Source organism: Pygoscelis adeliae, unplaced genomic scaffold, assembly GCF_000699105.1.
Source record: "Pygoscelis adeliae isolate BGI_AS28 unplaced genomic scaffold, ASM69910v1 Scaffold66, whole genome shotgun sequence".
In the NCBI taxonomy this organism is placed as follows: Eukaryota; Metazoa; Chordata; class Aves; order Sphenisciformes; family Spheniscidae; genus Pygoscelis; species Pygoscelis adeliae.
This window is the reverse complement of record NW_008825167.1, coordinates 5,359,306-5,380,755: the sequence shown is the minus strand read 5'-3', so window position 1 is coordinate 5,380,755 and position 21,450 is coordinate 5,359,306. Positions and strand designations below refer to the sequence as shown.

General features: G+C 39.5%; 1 protein-coding gene across 4 annotated transcripts; it reads right to left on the bottom strand.

The window, feature by feature from the left end:
- Positions 1 to 2,661: 2,661 nt before the first annotated feature.
- Positions 2,662 to 18,309, bottom strand: TACC3 (transforming, acidic coiled-coil containing protein 3). 4 transcript variants are annotated; one of them, XM_009328783.1, is made up of 15 exons: positions 18,113 to 18,309; positions 17,834 to 17,979; positions 14,574 to 15,662; positions 13,296 to 13,395; positions 12,665 to 12,857; positions 11,567 to 11,619; positions 10,575 to 10,708; positions 10,355 to 10,484; positions 9,507 to 9,659; positions 7,057 to 7,133; positions 6,924 to 6,967; positions 5,733 to 5,893; positions 4,289 to 4,395; positions 3,958 to 4,078; positions 2,662 to 2,832 (listed from the first exon to the last, which is right to left on the bottom strand). In XM_009328783.1, the coding sequence occupies exons 1-15, from the start codon at positions 18,290 to 18,292 to the stop codon at positions 2,767 to 2,769; spliced, it is 2,754 nt and encodes a 917-aa protein (XP_009327058.1). In that variant the 5' UTR covers positions 18,293 to 18,309; the 3' UTR covers positions 2,662 to 2,766. The 4 variants fall into 4 exon arrangements, with proteins under 4 accessions (XP_009327058.1, XP_009327059.1, XP_009327060.1 ...); XM_009328784.1 differs by having other exon boundaries at positions 10,373 to 10,484; XM_009328785.1 differs by lacking the exon at positions 18,113 to 18,309 and adding an exon at positions 16,674 to 16,760 and having other exon boundaries at positions 17,834 to 17,891.
- Positions 18,310 to 21,450: the final 3,141 nt, after the last annotated feature.

Genomic DNA, 21,450 nt, shown 5'->3' with positions numbered 1-21,450 from the left:
GTCCACTTTACACTGAAGTGTAATTTCCATTATCCACTATCAACAGGCAATAACTGGCCACACAAGGTGTGATTCTTGATAACGTGGGTGATAATAGACCAAATAAGAAGGCACTGACGCTACCACAGCACCTGTATCTGGTGTGCTGGTCTCTACTGCACTTCTTCCTCTGTATCCACCTCCACCAGCAGCCTGGGGACAGCGATGTCTGTAAGGCCGCTGTATTCAAGCGACGGAACAAATAGGTTGAAAATCTCCCCTCCCTTCTCTCCCAGCAGCTCTCCTCCCTTCATCCAGCAAGCTACCAACCGGAGACATTCTGCATACATAGTAGAAAGCCAGAGGGAATAGCAGAAAGCCATCTTACCCTGAAGGAATAAAGGAAGGTAAGGAAGAGCCCAGTGCTCACTTACACAGCAGTTGCCTGAAGGTGCACACAGTGGTGTAATACTGCTTTGGTAGTTGGAGCACAAAAACTCCAGATAGCATTATTGCTATTTACACACAGTCCATTGGCATGCAATCACTTAGCAGCTCTTTATCCTTTCCAACAGGAATTTATCAGAACAATTGTCTTCGTAGCGTTAAGTGCAACTGGAGAAGAGAGGGACAATCTCCACCTCTGCAATGTGCTGAAGCACAGGCCTGTCCAGTATAACAAATATTTCAAAGAGCAGCAGCTACATCTTGTGGAAAAATTTAGCATTGCAGGCTTATTCCTAATAAATGCGAGTTTAAGTTAATAACTCAAGTTCAGCATTATATTAATCTATATAATTATATATAATTATATAGATTAATATAATCTAATTATATTAATCTAGCCAGGGATTCTGCTGAAATGCTTCACCCTTTTCTACCCCTATTTTTGTGTAAAATGTACAAAGTGAACCTGCACAGCACACTGATCCACTGCAAAACAGCAGTTTTGACCAGTCAACACCCTTTCCCCCAGACCAGTTTGTCTGACCCATCACACCACTGAGATGACCCAACACCAGGGGGGAAAGAGCAGGCCTACCCTTCGTGGCTGCGTGCTTAACCTCATCGAACCGTAGGCTACACCAGCCTATAACCTCAACGTTCACTGAGGACTTGAATAGAAATCAGTTTCCATAATTAAACACACACGGGCAAGACAGTTCACAAATTAGACCAAGTACGAGATTTCTCATCTGTACGGTTGTCTATTACAAAGGAACATTCCAAGACACAGCCTTGAGTAATCCCCGCTATCTGAAGTCGAGGCAGGGAGTAGACTTTGTTTTTGTATATTCTATGACTAATTTTTTCTCTGCTACCATCTGGCAGTAACTTACTGCTTTCCTAAGCAGTAAGTTAAGGAAAACATAGAGCAGAGCAACTTCTGCAGGAGCTAGGCATTCAGTATTGTTGCTACTGACTTCATACTGAGCCTCTCAGGTTAGTGCAGAAATCACAAAGAAAACATCACAATACCATGAACCCGAAGTGTGTTAATTAACTGTAGACCTGCTCCGCTCTACAGGGTGTTCCTGCTACATGCAGTTGCCAATAAACATACCAGTACTGATCAGTAGCTACCTAACCAAACGGTAGACCCCCTGATCTCCTAAGCACTGCTACTCATTTTTCCATACGTATAAGGGAAGGGCTCCAAGCACACCTACAAGCACCCCCAGCAGCAACAGCCCTTCTGAGAGGAAAATGCAGCTACTAGTCAGGCAAGTGAGGGAATGACCTCCCAGTAATATTAGAAATAAAAAGCTGTAGCTTGCAATGAGACAATGTCCGTTAGGTAATAACAGCTTATCTGAAATGTCTGCTACTGCCCTCCTTAAAGCTGACTTCATCATAACCTGTGACCTGCAGCCTACATCTCTCAAGGCTTTCCATTACAGGCAAGTGGCAGGGAGCTCTTGACTGGCGACTGGAGACTCAATAGCATCAGACAGATTAGTGATGAAAAAAAAATCATGGAGATAAGAGTAGCAAGCAATGTGTCCCGGTATTCAGTACTCTGCTTAGCTTGTCTGCAAAAACAGAATCACTCCAGCTCCTCTTTAAAAAAAAAAACCTGAAGTTCCATTTTTTTAACATCACTAAATTTAAAAAACCATCATCCCACCCCTCCCCCCCATGTTCTGTTCACAAATAAAGTACAAGACAACCATATGAGATATTTTGCTTATTATTCACTTTCAAGATTAGTAATGGACTTGGGTTACTGCAAACATTTAGCAAGTCCTCTAAAGGTTCACACCAATAAGCAAACGTCTTACGAAAAAGGACTACAGGTAGCTGTTGACAGGGTATGACATCTAGTCTGTTTAAACTTTCAGTTTTTACTTTATAGCGTTTGTGACAGGTCAAGTTTTATTACAATCTCGTAACACTGGAATATTTTGATTCAAGTGAGACAGCAGGAAGTGCAAAATAGAGGCATGGCCGATGCTGGTCCTCACCAGCAAAGCCAGGTCATGTGTACAGAACCTTGGCGTTCTTACACAGCGAAAAGACTGAGGGCGAGACAATTAAAAGTTTGTCCCTTGAGTGACATGTGAAAATGTTATGCAAGACATTGTTACCTACTGGAAGCAGCAACTGAACTTAAGTATTCATGAACTTGTCAGTTTATTGACATTTCCTACAAAAGGTACAGCAAATAATATGCAAGACAAGTGCAAATCAAGAGTTTTATTTTTTCCTCACATACATAATTAAAAAAGCAAGTGAACAAGACAGGAAGTCAGAGAGACTAGACATATTTACAAGACAGTTAAGCTATCAAATTTTTTCCATCTTCAAGATCAAATCATCACAGATTTTCGTTAGTTCGTCATTTTCTTTAGTCTGTTGAAGACAAAAAAAAATGGTGAATTTCAGGTATGCTGAAAGTATATCCACTATACTGTCTCTACCTCTACAGACTTTCCCATAATACCTGGGAACCAACTGATCTAGGGAAATAAGACTTTTCAGACTCAAAGTCTTTGTTAGATACACTGAAATTCAAGATAGTGACAGTTTAGATTTTAATCTTCACAAGACAGACGACTCTGTAGGATGATGCTTTATACTTTTACTGACATGTGGCAATAATTTCCAGTTTGTATAATTCCTTACATGTTCAAACCACTTTAGTAAAAGTTTAACATAAAATGTTACTGTATTTATAACAGGAACAAAACTAGTTCCGTGTTAAATGGCTTGCCTCATCTCTCAAGTTACAGGCCTACTGTAACGCCAGCTATGCAAACCTTAGCCGTAAGCCTAAAAACTAACACAAACATGGGACTTCTCCCTAACAGGAATGTGTCAGCATTATCTATTTTTGAGTCTTCAATGCTGGCAAAGATACAACCATGATACAGTAAAACTAATAGCATGCATTTCCAGCAATATGACTTTTAAACCTTCAAAAAGCTTTTTCCTTTGAAGGGTTTTAACAAAGGAAACTGATGTGCCTTTACAAAACATTCTAAGGCTTTATCTATGCAATAAGAAATACCGTCATCAAATACAAGGATTAACGGCCTGAAAATTATTGAAAGAGTTCAGTCAACACAAAAGCATCTGTATTAGTGCTGAGAGCTTACAAATCGTATGTTTATGAACAGGCTGAACCAGACAGTTATTCAAGATTCACTCCAAGATTCTGCCCTGGGACATGTTTAAGTTTTATATCACCATCTCCTTCAGTAGTTCAGATAACCTCCTGACAGAGTACCCTGGATTGATCACTTCTGCAACCCATCTATGGGAGCAAACCTTTTGCTCCAGAAAAATCTAAACATACAGATGACACTTGACACAGAGTTGTGCCTTAAGTTTCAGTGCCTATTTCCCAAAGCCTGCCAGTGCAGCGGCCAAAGCCAGCACAGTTAGCCTCGCTATTTCTAGCACGGGTACAAGGCAGTCCTTGACCTAGTCTAAGGCAATAGCTTGAAGAGAGTCACTCATGGCATTTTGACTAACCTTTTGTTCAAGGCTCCTCTCTAAAGACTGGATCCTCATTTGTTCCTTGCGGAGACTGGCTTGTAGTGCTGCAGTCTCTGATTTAGCTTTGCTTCGTACCTGGGCAATTTCCTCATTTGCTCTGAAATGGAAGCAAGATGGTGTTTACATCCCCTTCAGACAGCACAGCAAAACTGTTCACAGAATCACACTAGATTCTTGTACTTTGGATCAATCTCCAAACTGAAAGTGTTTTAAGCGAAGGTTTAGCATTAATGAACCACGTTTTGCAGCAACTGTGAAAACTATGTTTTTTCACTCCCAGTACTTGGCTTCTTGACATGGTACTTACTGATGCAGCTTTTCTTCAGCATGTGCCTTTAGCGCCTGATATCTCTGCTCCTCTTTTTTAATTCTAGCCAGGTATTCTTCAGCACATTTTTTCAGAGCTTCTTCATTCTGTCCCAAGAACAGGAAGCTTAGTTAGCTTCTGTGCTAGTAGATGGAAGAATCTCTCCACTTCACAAAGGGGCTGACTACACTGAATAAGCAGTATTCGCTCATCAGAATAACAAGAACAACTGTGAAGTCCTACAGATGTACATAGGGACTGAAGTTCCCCCTTTCAACTCTTAACTTTGCAAACTAACATTTATTCACCCCATTGCCCTCCCAACATACGCTGTTTAGTGAAGTTTGCTACTAAATAAAAGGGGAAAGGTCATTGAAATGAAGGTCACTAATCAGTTGTCTGTTCTTTTTTTTTTTTAAATCAGCTTTGTCTTAGGTTACAATTGTCTTAAGAATAGCTAGAAATTCAATTACTTCAGAGAATCCTTGGAAAGATTCAGGCTTTGGACCCTGATGTAAATGAATCCAACATTAACAGCAAGAAAGTTACCTTGGTAGGCACAGACACTATGACACCCTATTTTATTAGCTATTACAGCAAGTTGGAACTGTTTGAAACAAGTGCTAAGACTTCCTACTAATTCCAGCTCTTGAATTTAGCAACTCTGTTTCCAAGTGATGCTTTAACTCTGTGCTAAAAGGGCTTCTGAATTTAGGGTGGAAAGATGGAACAGGCAACAAAAGAAGTCTGACATGCTAGTAAAGCAGAAACTTAAATCATAACAGCCATTACACCTGTTGCTCAAACCTAGACTACCATGAACCTTATAACAGGTTAGTTCTAAGCTTGAGTAAATAGGGGACCTTAAAGGATAACTGAAGGAAAAAATCTGAAGCCACTTTTTTAAACACCAACTGAATCAATTTTTATGCATTTCATGCAGTAAGAAACAGTAGCTTATGCTCATTAGCTTCATTCCTCCAGCCTCTGAAGATGCTGCAGAACGCAGGCCTGACTTTACCATGTTAGGGTTTAAGCTAAAGAACACCCAATAAGGTATTATCATTTTGACTTGTAATAGCAAATTCTCTTCACCATCCATTCAACAGGATGCAGAGGAAACAAGCTGCCCTTATACAGCAGTTGCTAAATGAGAATCTGTCTCTATGATTAACAGGAAAATGATATGCATGCAGCAAGAAACAGCTCATTCGTCTGTTTGAAGAAACTTTGGCTTCTAACAGAGAGATAGTTATCATACTTTAAGGCAGCCACTAAATACAACAAACCAGTAATTTTTTAAATCTTTAATAAACAACATAGCACCTGGTTTTACAGGTAGCGCTATACTAGCTAATTAATGGCTGCTCTAGAAATTCATCATTTCCTCTCCACTAAGTCTCATTTATCCTGGAAGGATATTATTTGCATTATAGCATCTTACTTTGCGGTAACCCTCTAGCACTTCTTTCTGTTTTTCAAATCGTTTGAAGAGTTCAGAGAAAGATTTCTCCATAGAGTTCAGATCTGAAATAACTTGTTGCTTCTCTTCCACCATCCTCTGCATTTCTTTCTTTGAAAATTCCTTCTGCTTCTGAGCATCCTCTAAAGAAAGTGGAGTTAACAGGGTTACACTCATGATAGCTATTCCATTAGCACAAAACTAGTTCCATAGTATGGACAGATAACCCCCACACCTTCAGTTCTTCCTCTGAAGCAAAAAAGGATTTCATAACATAGCCTCTCCTCTGAAAGGACACCATATCTTTGCTTTTAAGGAAGCAGTTATACTCTTTGCTACATACTACCTCGGACCAACCCTAAGGCCATTGAAGACCAATTATAAGGTGCTTGCCCAAAGCATTGTTTCTCCTGCAGTGTAGTCAAAATACTACACCCAAGTTTACTGTAACAGGAGCCTCAAGTGTTGAGATAGAAGGAAGGAATCCAAAAATATGTTTGAATACACACTGGAAGAATATAGCTGGAAGAACTGGAGGAGACTGGGATAACAAGCCAAACTAGCATAGCAAACTCTTTCAGGACAAGTTTTTGTCAGCACACCTGAGTTATGTTTCCCACAGGCTTAAAGGAGCACAAGAAATCTGACATAATATTCTGTCTCCCTAAAGTACAAAAGTTAAGCAAGGCACAGATTTGGCTATTCAGCTTTGAACCAGGAGAATGTACCTATACAACAAGAGTTTCATTTAATGTCTTCCTAGCATTGAAGCCACAAACTTGACTGAAGCAAAGGCCAGGTCTCTCCAGCAAGAACTCCTATTGACATCTTATCACTTAAATGAGGTCAGATAAACAGTTAAACACAAGGTGCAGGCAACTGGATCTGCCAGTTTTAATAAGCCAACAGCTCAAACTCCACTGGAGAATAAGAAAAAGTTAGATGTGTTCACGCCTGATTCAGGAAGTCATCATTACCTACCAAGTGATATCATGTCTGTATGAATATGCATAAAAGTGTTACTCTAACTTGTCTGAAACCTTACACTCACCCTGGAAGCACTTGAAATATCAATGCCAGCAGAAGTGAAAGAGTACTAACTTCAGTTAGTAACCTTAGGCTAAGCATGCCCCACCCATCCCAAGCCATTCAAAGTGTAAATATGGAACTTACCCATCATTTGTGTTATTGTACCTTCAAACTCAGCAACTATTTTTCTAAAAAAACATGAAAAACAATGTTGAACATAAGTTAGAAAAAGCAGCTGGAGTAAATAAGTAGATATAAAAATCAAGACTATTCATACCCCATTTCCTTGTATTCCATATGAAGCTTATCATACTTCTTTTTCCATTCCTGTGTCTCCAACTGTTTCTCTTGAACCTTTGAGGGAAAAAGTAAACATGTGTTTCTTGCACAGGAAGAGATACAAGATTTGATACTTGGAACAGTCTAAAGGGCAGCTTAGGTACACTTATAACTTGATATGGAGAAAAATGAGTTCTAACTGCTAACAGATTCAAAATTAGGTGTTACATTACAAAGTTGAGTCAAATAAGATGTAGGTTGATGTGTAGATTTTGCATACGTGATTCCCACTCAGTGTTACCAACCTCGCAAGTGGCAATATCAGCCAACTCAGCCAATCTCCTGGCTACTCTTATTCACCCTACATGTGGATCATTGTTCCTTGGCCAGTAATGTTCTCTCAAGAAGTAATATTCCCTCAAGTGACATTTCCCTTTTATTTACAAGGCAGACAAAATAAGCCACACAAATCTGCTAATCTTAACACAGGAAAGAGCAAATACCAGAAGGCTACTCTAGTCAAGATCAATTGTTGTTGGGAGTCATTTGTATTCAAACACTCAATCCTCCCCCTACCACGATTCCAAATTTAAAGACACCTCAGTTCATTTAAGAATAACCATACCTATTTCACATCAGCTGAATTAAAGCAGAACTCAGAGTAACAGTATTAAGCAGTATAAGCATTCTTTGCTATATGCTTTGTGCAAACTCCATGAACTTAATTTTGTCCTGGGGTTTCTATTAAGAACTGTAACACTAATAGTTGACTGCAGTGTGGGAGGCCTTCAATGACAAGAGGCCCAAAATACATAGAACAACCTGGAATTTTAAACAAGAGAAGGTGAGAGCACATGATTACTGCTGATTTCCCCTCAAAGTTGCATGATACACTGTAGTACACTTCTTTTCAGTATTTGTTTGAGAGTAAACTCATTTAAAAATGTATTGTAATATTTCAAATGACAAGAAGTGGGGCACAAGTAAAAAAGAATGTACCAAAATATAAAGAGAAAGAATTAACAGAAGTTAGGCTAGAAACAAATGTTACAAAAGCAAAAATATGTGAAGATGGAAACTGGTTAGAAACTTCCATTTGCAAGCTCAGAAATGGTTCAGTAGACCCCAAAAAAGCACGCTTTCATGAAGTGCTGTATTTGCCCAGAAGGAAAACAGGTTTTTTTCCTCTCCTCTCACTCTTGAGTTGTTGCACCAAAAAAGTCATCTTAAAATTTAGTCTGTCTTCCTTTCAAGTTAATACAGTAATTCCAAGCATTATTTATGTGACACAGCTGGAGTCATCCAGTCACACCTGTCTTGCTACAACTATGTTCAGATGTTTAAAATAGTTCTTTGAAAAGAGAGATTAGAGCACCAATTTTAAGATATTACAAGCTTTACCCCCTGTTATATAAATTTTTCATTTTAGATCAATACACTAGGAGCTGTCCCCCATCAAAGCTACACTTGTTCTCCTGTACTAGACAGTATGCTGGGTAAAAGTGTCCTCCTAAATGAAAGAAAGCAAAAGTTACTCCTAGAAAAGCTAGTATCTTTGTACTCTAAAGGGGAAGAATAACTAAAGCAGCAAATAATCACAGGTCATCTTCGTTTGGTGTCCTTAGTGTCACTGCCTGCAGTATAGCTAGTCAGGAATTTTGAATGCTCCATTTTCTTCTGAAGTTAATTGAAGTGACACAATTAGCTTTAAGGACATTTATGCTTAAATACTCCCTTCCATTATTTAGTATTTGTAAGGTTACATAACCCAGAAGCCATAATGAATCAAGTGCTCAGATTTTTTAAGTGACTGGATACATAACTCTTCTTGCATCAGTAAGATGGGGGTTCAAAAGCAATTCCTGTAGTGATATAGTTACAGAATATGCTAGAAATACCAACAGCTTCCCTCCCTACTACTTCCGTCCTCCACTGATGTTTTTCTCCTCCAGATCTCACTTATTTTATTAGCTGAACATACTCTTGTACCTCCCCATCCCACAAAAATTGATCACTGCACTGAGTTGACATTACAGTTTTATCTTGTTTTAAGGAAATTATATCAGAAGCAGCCATTCGGTCCCATTGGCAAGAACAGGTATTTCCTGGCTAGTGTAATAAAGAGTATTCAGATCACTGATATTAAGCCTAACCATTCCATCTGATAACAGATGCTTTTTAATACTGACCAGTTCTAAGGCAGAACCTGACTAATAGCGAAGTTTACCGTATTTCTTTACATACATAGCTCCGAAGAGTTCTATACCTACTGCTCCGAAGAGTTCTATACCTACTGATCCTATCAAGTGCACAGCAAGCTTTTCAGAATGCGATGCTTATGTCAAGTACAATGCAAAGAATTACCAAGTATAGAGATTTATACCAGATAATCTAAACAAAAGGGACTCTCAAGGCTATGCAAAGTTATGCTTTGAAGGATCACCATACCTCTCTCTTAACCATTTCAACAGCTGCATCCATGTCTTTTTGGCTATATTTTAGCACATCTATAATAGCATCCACTGCAGTGTTTGTGGAAGCAGCAAAAGGGAGTGGAGGAACATCACTAGTCAGGGAGTCTGGAATTAGGGGACCAGTGTCCTGTGAGGAAAAAACCAAAAAGCCGAGTTTCAGATTCCTATTTTCATGTCATTGATTAGCTCTATGCAGATTATTCGATGCTAAGTCAACATATTTTACTTAAACACCCAAAATACCTCCATAACTTTGTTACTATAACTTTCTTACTTTGTAGATATCTTTTAGAACTATGTAGTTATCTTTAAGATGTAACAGAAACTGCTATCCCTCAATTACAGCTATCAGAAACAAGGCAGATGACACCACGCTGTTCCCCACCAGCGAAAAAGGCACCATTTCAGAATGAACTGCTTTGTGCAGATCTATTCATAAAGGCTGTTCAAACCTTAGACTGTAGGGCATCAAGTTTAATGAAAGAAATGCTTTTCATCCCAGCACTGCAATTAAAATACAAGCTTGTCTTACTTTTGTGGCTTCAGCTGCAGGAAAAAGATTGCTTGATTAAAGCATTCTTAAAAACAGCTCAAATTCACCTAGACCACGTGCAGTGCCACCAGTTTCCATAAAAGAGATTAATACTTAAGAAAATGAAGTCTATCAAAAAGTTCAACTTTGATACAAGTGAGTATCCAATCTGTTTAAGAGAACAGTTTAAATAAGCATTAAGTATTCTGCAATCCTTAGAATATCTGCATAAGTCTTAAATCCAGAACCTAGCCCATCCCTTTCCAAAATATCAACAGGAAACCTGGTACCATTCCAGACACCCTTACAGAAGTTGTAAATGTTCCTAGAAGATCTAGTCCTCTTGGTTTTTCTTCATTTTGAAGACTCACTGCAGGCTTTTCAGCTTCTTCAAGCAATTTACTTAAATCGGCAACAGGACTAGAAATGAACAAACATACACCATTACATTCAAGCGCAGCCTTTCTTTGAAAAGCCACGTACTACAACTTAGATTAAGTCAATACCTACCCATGCTGAAGTCGAGCTGTCATGATATTCATGTTTGTTTCAATAGTACCAGAAATTGGTTCTCTTGGACTGTCTCTCAATAGAGGGTCAAACTTCAAATACAGTGACTGTTTCCTCAAGGCAGACTCTTTGAACTGAGGGGAAAGAGGCATAAACCGACAGATATGTTGCTTCACAGCATAACACACACATCCCACACATGCACGTAAGTAATCCTCTGGAGAGAGGGTAAGCCTATTCTTCAGTGGCCAGAGCATTGTTCTCAGGAGAAAAATTACATAAGAGAACTCAGTGCCCACATGCTTACGTCCTTATGTACTATCAAGTGAACTCCATCTGCTCACAGACAAAAGGGCAAACATTTATGAACTATTCAAAACCAGCAGAAGACACTGAAAGGAAGAGATAGCATTGTAAGCTGAATGAGCGGTGTATGTCATACAACAATAAGGACAAACACAGCATGATCAAAAACAATTTCAATTCAGTGTATTCACTCTATATTCAGAGTCACTCCTACTCTGGACCAAAGTAGGAGAAAGAATAACTAAGCTGAACTGATTAAAACATGACATGCCCAATTTAGAAACAGATTTCCTGAAACTGCCCATAAAACAAAAGAGCTTAGAAAAAATATTTTCAAAACAATGATCCTGCACTTTCAAAGCATTATGTTCTTGCAGTTTTGGCAACCAGAGAGGTGAAACATCATCCATCTCAGTTTCACAGCTATTAAAGTAAAATAGCACCTTTGCAAACTGAAAGCAAAAGACCTCTGATCCTTAGCAGAATTGCTTATAACTACATTTTCTTCCACCACCACCCCCTGCCCAGCCTTGTCAACACATTCTTTTGGAACAGAACCTATATTTCTGTGGGCAAGTTCAAAGTGAAGTTATTTCATGAAAAACATTTAAGGCTTGACAGTTTCATTTTCCTTTCCTCTCCCCTCTGCCAGGGAAGCAAACAAAACATTTCCATGTCATACTTACTGATGAAGTCCCAAACTGTTCCAGATAGTCTATTTCTATGCCCATTCCTAGAACTGGAAAAGAAGGAAGTGATACAGTGAAGATGCAATATTGTCATATTGTCTTACAGTGAAGGACCCACAGACAGAAACAAATAGGTATGTGTATAAAGCAAATAAATCCCTGCTCCCATCTCATGAGCTCTAGTTTCACTTGCTAAAAATATTGTATTTATCTGGACCTGAAAAAATAAAATAAAAAAATCAAATATTTCTAAGCTAAGCAAACTTACAGCTTCCATTTGTCCCCAAATACCTGTAAGAATATATAGAATTTAACACTCAGTTGAAGAACTTCTGTTGTTCTATGGTTAAAGTGGCAAGCACACTCAGATATTCTACTCTTTTATACAATGCCCCATAAAAGAGTAAGATTGGCAATCTCACCATTAAAATTAGCACAGCGCTCAGATTTGAACAATGAATTTATAGCCATTTCTCAGTATACTGATTCCACTCAAGTGTCAAGATAAGTAACAGACTGCACTGCAGTCAAATCGTTTGCTCATCCTTCCGCACAATGCTCCTACAAGGAATAACCCTTCCAGGTGGTTAAGTCACAACTATGTAGTAAGCTTTCAAGACAGGCATGCAAGTGCAGAAAGACCATCCGTACTGCAATATGAAATCGGTATTCAAGTAGTGCTAAGGCCTGCAGTAATCTACAAGACTCACAAATACAGGCAGTTGCACAGCTCTAGTGCTCTCAATTTAGAGAGCCCTTAATACCAGAAGTGATTTTAAGGGAGCATTTTTTCAGCACAGAAAGCTGCCACTGAAATTCTAAAAAGATTGTTTCCATGCCAGCCTAATTTTTATCCTTCCAGGCAGCTGAATGCTAATAGCCAGCTTTTTGAATTTAGCTTAATTCAGAGAAAGTTAGAAATACGCTTAGGTACATTTCCCACCCGTGCTAGTCATTGTAGGTTTTACAGTCCTTTCAGAAGAGCAAGATGAGAGACAAAAACTAGACTCAATGCCAAAACTGAAGTAGAGGAATACATACACAGAGGTTACTGTAACAATATCTTTTCAGTCTGTTCTAAAGAAATGCCCTTACCTTCTGACGATGGTCTGAAGAGCTCTTCAGGTTCAGTGTTAGCTGTCTGCTCATCTGCTGTTATTTCAGGTCTGTGGGAACTAGGTTTAATTTCTTCTGCAGACATTGACTTTTTTCCACTGTCAGCAGAAACCAAATTATCTTGAGAGGGGACATTAGCTGGAGACATTTTAGATGGGCTCATTTGCTTCTCCTGATGAGAAAAACACAATCCTTTACTGTTTTAAATGCAATGAAAATCACAATGATCAAATTGGTTTGTCATAAACTGGCTGGGCAGCCAGCATAATAAATCAAGAGTTCACAGGCATAGAAACTAAACTACCAACACCGAGTGCAGCTCATATGGTACAGCAGTCACTTTTTTAGAGTCCACACCCTTATGTTTGTCCTTGTATGTGACTGCTGATCAAAAAAGATACTAAATACCAAGGTACCAATTTGGCTGTGTCTGATGTTACCTTCAAAAGACAAGTCTGCACAGCTGATACTCATTCTAGAGCTGCTGAAGATGCATAAAAACACCAATTCTTAGACAAAAATAACAAACATGGGTTTGACAAGGTTAAGTCAAAGAACTCCGTTTCATGGAACAACTTGACAAGAACTGGCTATCTTTCCTATACCTTACCATGGCTATCTCTCCTGGAAGTTCAGCTGCTGCTTGAACTCCTGGCTTGTCTTCCTGAGTTCTTGGCTTGTCTTCTACCACAGTCTGTTTGCTGATTTCCCTAAAGAAAAAAAAAAATCAAAATCCAAGTCACACAGACAGTTCTGAGTTCTATATTACCAGATATAGTGAAGCTTTGACCAAAGTAAGCTTCTCTGAGAGTTTCTACTGCCACAGTACAGGAAGCTTTATGGAGGGTGGGGATGTAAATTCACTGTCTTGCCTGGTGACAACTTAAATGACAGAAAGCTCTCCCTCCATCAGAAGCAGTGTTATCTGAGAAGCAGAAAGTCACAGCAGTATCGCTTATTCCCATTCACTTAACACTGTCCTCATTTCCATTTAAGCTCTTTTTTTTTAATTAAAGATAGGCTGTTTAATTAAGAACAGAATTACAATCAGCCTGCTACTCTTTCCAAAGTAATGCAGTGATTATTGGTGTAAAGCACAGAACTTCATTAGGAGGAGTCCAATACTTCAGTTACTGCTGACAGCACAAACTTAACTTTTCACCTTGGTAAACAGTAGCCGATCATGTTACACAGGGAGCAAGAGAGCAAACATTTCTGTCAAATGAACTTCTTGTGCCAGTCTAGTTCTGGTAGGCACCTGGCTATCTGTAGTAATGCTGACATTTTAATAGTGAAACTTTCTAGGAAAGGCAACACAACATCTCCCATTCTCAAATAAAATTTTATGTGGTGCCAAAAAAATGCAACTACAGTGACAGGCCTTTTTATTGGAGATAGCATTCAGATACCAAGAACATGCAAGGAAGAAACAGCACCTCATAGTTCAGCCAGGACACTAAGCAGAGAACAGAATTGCCTAGTCCCTTCACATGCTGCATGATGTGCAACACTGCTGCCTACTTCCCTGTTTTTTTGAAAGACAGCAGCAGCCACCTGATTCTCCACATTTTACTCTAATCTTGGAAGAGTGGGGAAAGAGCCACTTGACGAAGGTACTAATGCTTTTCCCATATAAGCCTGTTTTCTCCCACTCCTCCAGATTTAAGAGCATCTTTTGCCTAAAGCTAGCTATCTCAGGATGGTTTCCCCGACAAGATCTTTGCTGTTGCAATGTACTGTGTTAAAGGTTACAACGTGCAACAGACTCAGCCAGCCGCAGAGGGAGGAAGTCAAGGAGGGAGGAATCAACTTGTTAGAGATACCACATAACTACCTTTTCCGCACACGAGTTCAAGGTGCTTCTACATTCAGCTACAGATTTACTTACGGACTTTTGGGTTCTCTTTTCTCAAGAGTTTCACAGGTACTTGGTCCATTATCCTGCTCCACTGGAAGAGGTTCCCTTCTTGACGACATACTATCCTGCTCCTCTTGCAGGTGAGCTTTCTGAGGGCTAGGTTTAGAACACTTGGGTGAGCTGGAAATTTTAGAGCCTCCTCCAAACGGATTAAAGTCTGGATCATCAAGTTTGTCCCAGTCAAACTTATAAGACGCTTTGGGAACAGGGATTTCATCTTCCACATTACTTTTATTTTGCACTTCAGTATTTTCTGTTTTCGTCTTGGTAATAGGAGTTTTTTTGGAAGGTGGCTTAATTCCAGGTCTTTTACCCAGTTTCTTAGGAGGTGGCTTTCTAGCAGTGGTATTATCAAAGTCAAATTCCAGTTTTACTGGTCCAGCCTTGGTGACACTTGGCTTTTCTGCAGGTTCCCCTTTGGAGATAGCCAGCTCTTCTGTAGGCTTTGACTCTTCTGCAGAGGCTTTTTCTGCTACTGAAACATTCTGAAGCTTCAATTCCCCAGTTTTAGAAGAATTAGTTACATCAGAACTACTGGGACCTAAATTGCCAGATAACGGTACCGGAGGTGTAGGTGCTTCTGCTAATCCCACTGAATTATCAATTTGGCTCACATCTGCGGAAGCAGACTTCACATCCTGCACAGAATCACTGATTGCTTGCTTAGGAGACAACTTGGATTTGTTAGACTCCAGCTCACTCAATACAGATTCTTTTCCAGAGAAAGGAGTCTTCTCCTCTTCACTCGAACGCTCTGTACTTGCTGTGGTTGAAGCAAAAGAAGCTGTACCATCCAGAAGAGAATCATTACTTTTTTCAGAAGTTTTCTCAGGACTGCTAGATGCTCTTACAGGAGACTTTTGCAGATCTCCAGGAGAATGCTGCAACTGCATTGAACTTTGAAAGGGATTGATGTCATTTAAGTTATCAAAATCAAGATTGTAGGAACCTCGACTCTTCACTGGCATCTCATCATCTGGGTAAGGAGCCACACTGACCTTCTCTGGCATTTGTGTATTTATCACTGTATTATTTGCTTCAGTCTTTTGTTGACATGTGCTGCATTTAAAAAAAAGTCAGATCACACATGCTATAGCTATTTTTAGACATTATTTGAAGTCATCTTTAGAAAGGTATTTGCACAAATAGTTTTGTATGCTCAGAGTAATCTGATTTTTTCTGACATAAGGTAACTGACAGCAGAAGAATATCATAACAGCAAGAATTCAGTTGCACCTAAACAGTCAGAAATTATGAGCTCTGGTACACATGAACTACAGGGAGATCAATCTTTGAAACTAGTCAGTATTCTTAAGCTATCTGTTCTACACAGCTACATTACCTTATGCCAGTCATCACTGGAGACTGCTCTACTCACTACAGCACATGGACATTTCCATTTCACTAGACAGTGAAACATACATTGCTTAGGAGGAGAATTAACAGTAAGCAGCTCAAACACAGGCACAACTAGTAGTACATCTTCATGTAGATTCATCTACAAGTCATGACAGACTCACAAGTCTAGGACCAAACTGAGTCATGATTCAGGTTCTCCCATTCTAGTCATTACTTTGTCCGGTCATTCTGGCAGATATTTTTCCCCTGAAAGTATGCACCAGCATTTCATCTATGAGGGCCTATGTACCAAAACAGAACCTGGACCTCAGACACTCTAAACTCTGTACAGCAGCAGATCTGAAGAGCAAAGCAGTATACAAGAAAATACTTCTTCAGCAAGAGAAAGATAAGATTCTCTAGCAGAAGAAACAGGTTAAAGAGAGTTTGTGTACTCACTACTGCTGGGTATTCTACAGGTTATTGCTCTCCACTTTATTTCCCCAAAACTCTAGTCAGCTTTTGAGGCTTAGCCTCAGACTACAGAGAGTTAAGCCATTACTTCCTGAAACAGGATTTCCTCCCATTGTTTTGTCCCTTCGTAAAGTTATTCTATGTGCCATCCATATCTGCTGTAGAACAGAACATGATTAAAAGCCACTCACTAAAAACACCACTTCGATAAACCCGAAAGCAAAGGCAGGAGATTAGAGTTCAGGAAGTCCTTCTCACCCGGTTAGTGTGCCTCTTCCCTGCAATAGTTCAGCCCCAGGCTTGTTCAACTACTCAGGCCCCTCCCATTCTCCTTCAGTGTTTAACCTAATAAATGCCAGTCAAGAGCAAGACACCTGCTTGAAACTTGAATTACTTGAGACTAGTCAAAAGTGACCCCTTGAGTAACACTCAGCCTTTTAGCTTATTTGCTACAAACAAATCCTTACATTTTAAAAGTAGAAAGGACATGACAGTAAAAGCAATGTCTTGACACATAGTTATGCCCTAACTAAAACCAATTTGGTGCTAGCCCTTTTAACTCACTTGAGCCTTATATGTACTAAGTCTTCATTTATTCACATGAGCAGTATGTTTGGAGCATAAATGTAATTAAGTAATTTAATTGTGGTAGCTAGCTCAGAAGTACTTTTCTAGACTAGAGTATACATGCAAGCTAACAGTTGAAGCAAATCTATACGTTTAAGAACACTTAAGTGTTCCCATCATTCTCCCTTCTCCCCATCCCAAAAACAAGAATAGGGGTCAAATGAAAGTATTGGGTAGTTAAAAACAAGCAAAAGGATTTATTTCCTTGCAGAAGACAAAGCTAAGATCTGAGCCTTCTTGCCACTGGGAATTATAGATGTCATGTTTATACAAGTTTAAAGAGGGGCTAAAAAAAGTCAGTAACAAAAATATGCATTGAGGCCTATTTCATCATTACATTGTATTATTATACCATTATAACAATATTTCTAGTAAAGGATAGTTACAAAACTTCAAACTGGAACACTGCAGAGTTTATGCTCTTCTCTAGACAGCTACCATAAGCCACTTTGAGACCCAGGCTGCTAGACTACAAAGGCGCACAAACTTTTTCGTACTTGGGATTGATGTTACATTCACTTTGTGTTGCTAGATTTTCTTTTAATACTCATTGACTCAGGGTGCCAATTCAAACTAGCCCTTCAGAAGATGTATCTTAAGGAGAAAAATCTGAAGAGATAAAACTGTACTTAACATACAAGAGAAGAAATTTTAAGGCTTCGCTTTAAGGATTAGCTTCAGAATAGTTGTAGTCTCACATGAAAACCTTACTGTAGGAAACATTTTTTTTAAAATATTTATTTTATTTAAAACACATTGCTACTACTACTAGCAGTGAATACATTACTTACTCAACATTGATGGGTGTGGATAAAAGATCATCCACCAAGGCCTCACTGCAATCTTCAAGCGTGAAAGTAGTCTCAAGTCTGTCTGTCATAGTAGGACTTAAGATTTTTCGAGTCTGAGGATCTCTTAGAGGAGTTTGAAAGGTTACCTTTAAGAAAGGGGTGGAGGGGGAAGGAAGAACATGAACACCACAATATTTTCAAGCTCCAAATAGCATATGCATTCAGTAGCAGAGATCATAGAAGGCCAAAGAATATGATCAATACAAAAGCAAAGTTTACCTTCATAGCTTTTGACACACTTTTTGGTGGCAAGTTTTCCTTCTGGGACAGACGTAGAATGGAAGGTCTCCCTGTAGGTTCCGGCAGTGCGAAGAAAAAGCCACAGTCTTCCGCTGTTAGGTCATCATTGATGTTTCCTCCGTTTTCTCCATTTTCTGCATTTAAAATCTGCAGACTCATTCTAGAACATCAACACATACAACATCACAGCATGAATGAGAGGGTGTGGTCAGCCAGATGCACTTTCAGATAATCAAAGAAGTTGGAAGCCTGGCACTGGCTAGCAAAGATTAACAGCTTCAAAAGAAGTTTTAGAAGTATTGAAAACCTTCATATGAAAAGTTAGACGTTGGAAGACTGTCCAAAAGCTTTTGAATGCAGCACTGCACAGCCCCTCTGCTTTTGTTAGGGGTCTAGCAAGTTAATTGTTGATATCACACTTTCCACAGTTAACATTATAACCTTACAAATTAAGCTGCCCATCCTTTAAAGGGAGCTCTGTCATTTGCAAGTTTGTTCATTCCCAACCCCTTAAAGCCAGTAGTGACATACAGTCATGCCTCTTGTAATAGGGCATCTAGCTAAGCAATGTTACAGCTTTTGCAAGGGGCTGATGACAATCATTTCTCTATTTTATTCACATGGTCTCATTACTACATTGTACATCAGCAAACAGCAAAAACCAATTTGGTTAGTTAGGGTGTGTTTAGGATCAGAGTCCTGAAATAAGTTATTTAGCTTTTTCCTGCACTGTCTGAGCACGTGCTGCTTTTGTAAGACACATAATACTTAAGAATCCTTTGCAGCATAGACATTATTGGTATGCAAACCTCAAAAAAATTGTAATTAAAAAGGTATTTCTTAAATACTGTTCTTACATTGGACATGCACAAGCTTTAGTCGACCATATAGGCTGATCTAATCTTACTAGTATTTCAAGTGTGAAGGACTTCAAACTAAAGCTTGCATCACATTTAAGATTAAGGATGAAAATAAGTTAGAAATGGAGAAAGAACACATTTCAAGTATCCCAGGCAAGCCAGCATGTTATAGGTACTTAAACGCTATCTACCTTTTATTTCCTTTGGAACCTCTGCTGTTCTTAAAGGTTTAACATTAATACTCAGTGATGTTACTGCTGTTTCTTTAAAACAGAAACAGGCAAAAACCAGAAGGACCAGAGCACAAAAGGTATGTTAAGCAAGATCTAGGCATCATTGTCCTTGAAGGATGACCCCTGAGAAGTGCAGTTAGTTATCTGTCAAACCATTATCAAAGTGATTTCTTTCATAAGAACTGATGTGTTCACTTGTACCACCTATGCAATGTAATCAGTATCATCAAGTGGAGATGCTGGCTTTCTGCAATGGATAACCATTCCAAATGATCTCAAATGCTTGATTTGACCAAACAGCTAATCCTTTCCTCATTTTTCCATCCTCCATCATGCAGTCAATGTTAATCCAGAAAATCAGCTGAGGAAGACTCCAAATGATTGCCTTCATTGTCATAAAAAGGTAACAAGAACACTCCCACTGAAAGTTTTAAGTCATGTTTTCAATCTCATTGCCCTTATGTATTCAAATTTCTGTGTGTAAGTCTCTGCACACATTTCATACTCTCCACTGAACTCAGCTGCTTTGTCTGCAAGCCCCGCGACAGCACTTTTAATCAGCAATGGAATGCAAACAATGGCTACAGAAGCAATGGCAAGCAAAGCATGCCTGTATTAGCTATTTCTTCATTCCTTCTTTATTCTTCATCATATTCATACTTTAGCCCAACTTATTTTATACATAAAGAGTTTTTACATTAACAACTTGTAGAACTTGAAGTGAACATCATTGCTTTCCTTCATTCCAAAGTTGAGACAACAGTGGATCAAGTGGATCTTTATAGACTGTAGTCATTTACTGTAATTACTTTAGAAACAAGCCTAGGACATGAAAAGGTTGGCAACACCTTCTAAAACAAGCTCCATAAGCAGGGGAGGTTTGTTTGGAGACTTCCTCAGGTTTGTCATGGAGCTACTTGTGCACCATTGCTAAACCAGATTCAGATCATTAAAATACCCAGTAAATTGACCCCATATACATACACCACATTTGCCCAGTATTTTAGATATTAAATCTAAAAACCAAACTCCTTTCTAGGATTAAGTCATTAAAAGTAATTCAGCACTTATTTAAAATATTTGCAACCGAGATATGGTCTAAATTCTATTTCACAAGTTCATTAGCTAGTAGCTGTGATAAAGTGAAAGGGGAAGGGAGGCTTTATTAAAGGCATCTTTTTGTTTAAAGTGGTCAGTATCCAATGCATGCAAGCAAGTATTGTGAAAGGCAGCAAGTTTTCCCACTGTGGCCAAAGTGCACAAAAAATGAAATTGCTGCACGTTTTAGAAGAATATTTATCCAGGCACAAGCAGCAGTCTGTCATTCTGTATTTGAGAATGAACATAAATTCAATGACATCAGATAATTAAACCTCAGGTACCTATCATTTTTAAGTTGAGGGCTTCATGGCAACTACCTGTTAAACAACAGGTAGTTCACTGGGACACAACATCCAAAACACCAACGTGATCTCAAATGCCTAAAAAAGCCATTGAACAGGCAGGGCAAAGGTGGTGGATTTTTTCTACTTAATTATCCTTCTGAACTTCTCCAGCAGCTAAGATGCAGAGCACTTGCACACAGAGTAACTTAGTATGTGCTGTGAATATTCCCATACAAACTGACACACAGCTGACTGCTATATATTTTTTTTAGTGCAAACATCTCAATTCAGAACAAATAAACACTCTTCTGGTTAACTGACTCCTTCATAATCACGACCTTCCCCTGACTACAGAAGTCACCCAACTCTCAACAGACCATTTGAGGAAGGGGGATTCGCAGCAGTTTTAGCAAAAAAAAAAAACCCAAAAAAACCCAGGCTTGGGAGGCAGCAGATGCAGAGCCCCAGCCCAGCCGACCTCGTTAGCCCGCGGAGCAGGCACTCGGGGCCGTTGCAGGGGAACAAAAGATGGCCTTGGCCTTCGGCGGCTGAGCCGCTCGGGGCGGGAGCCGGCGATGAAGGGGCTCCTCCGCGCCGGGCAGGGGGAAGGAGGAGCAGCAAGGCCGGGGAAAGCTTCGCAGGCTCTCCGGGAAAGCACCGTCCCTGCCCATCGTCGCACCTAGCCGTGCTCTAAGTAGAAAAAGAAACCCCCAAAAAACCACCCCAACCCTCCCCTCCCTCAGCCCCCCAATTCACCAGGGTGCCTCCAACACTCCTGAGTCACCCTAGGCCACAAGAGCCCCACATCACCCACCTCGAAACGCAGCGGGGTGCCCTCC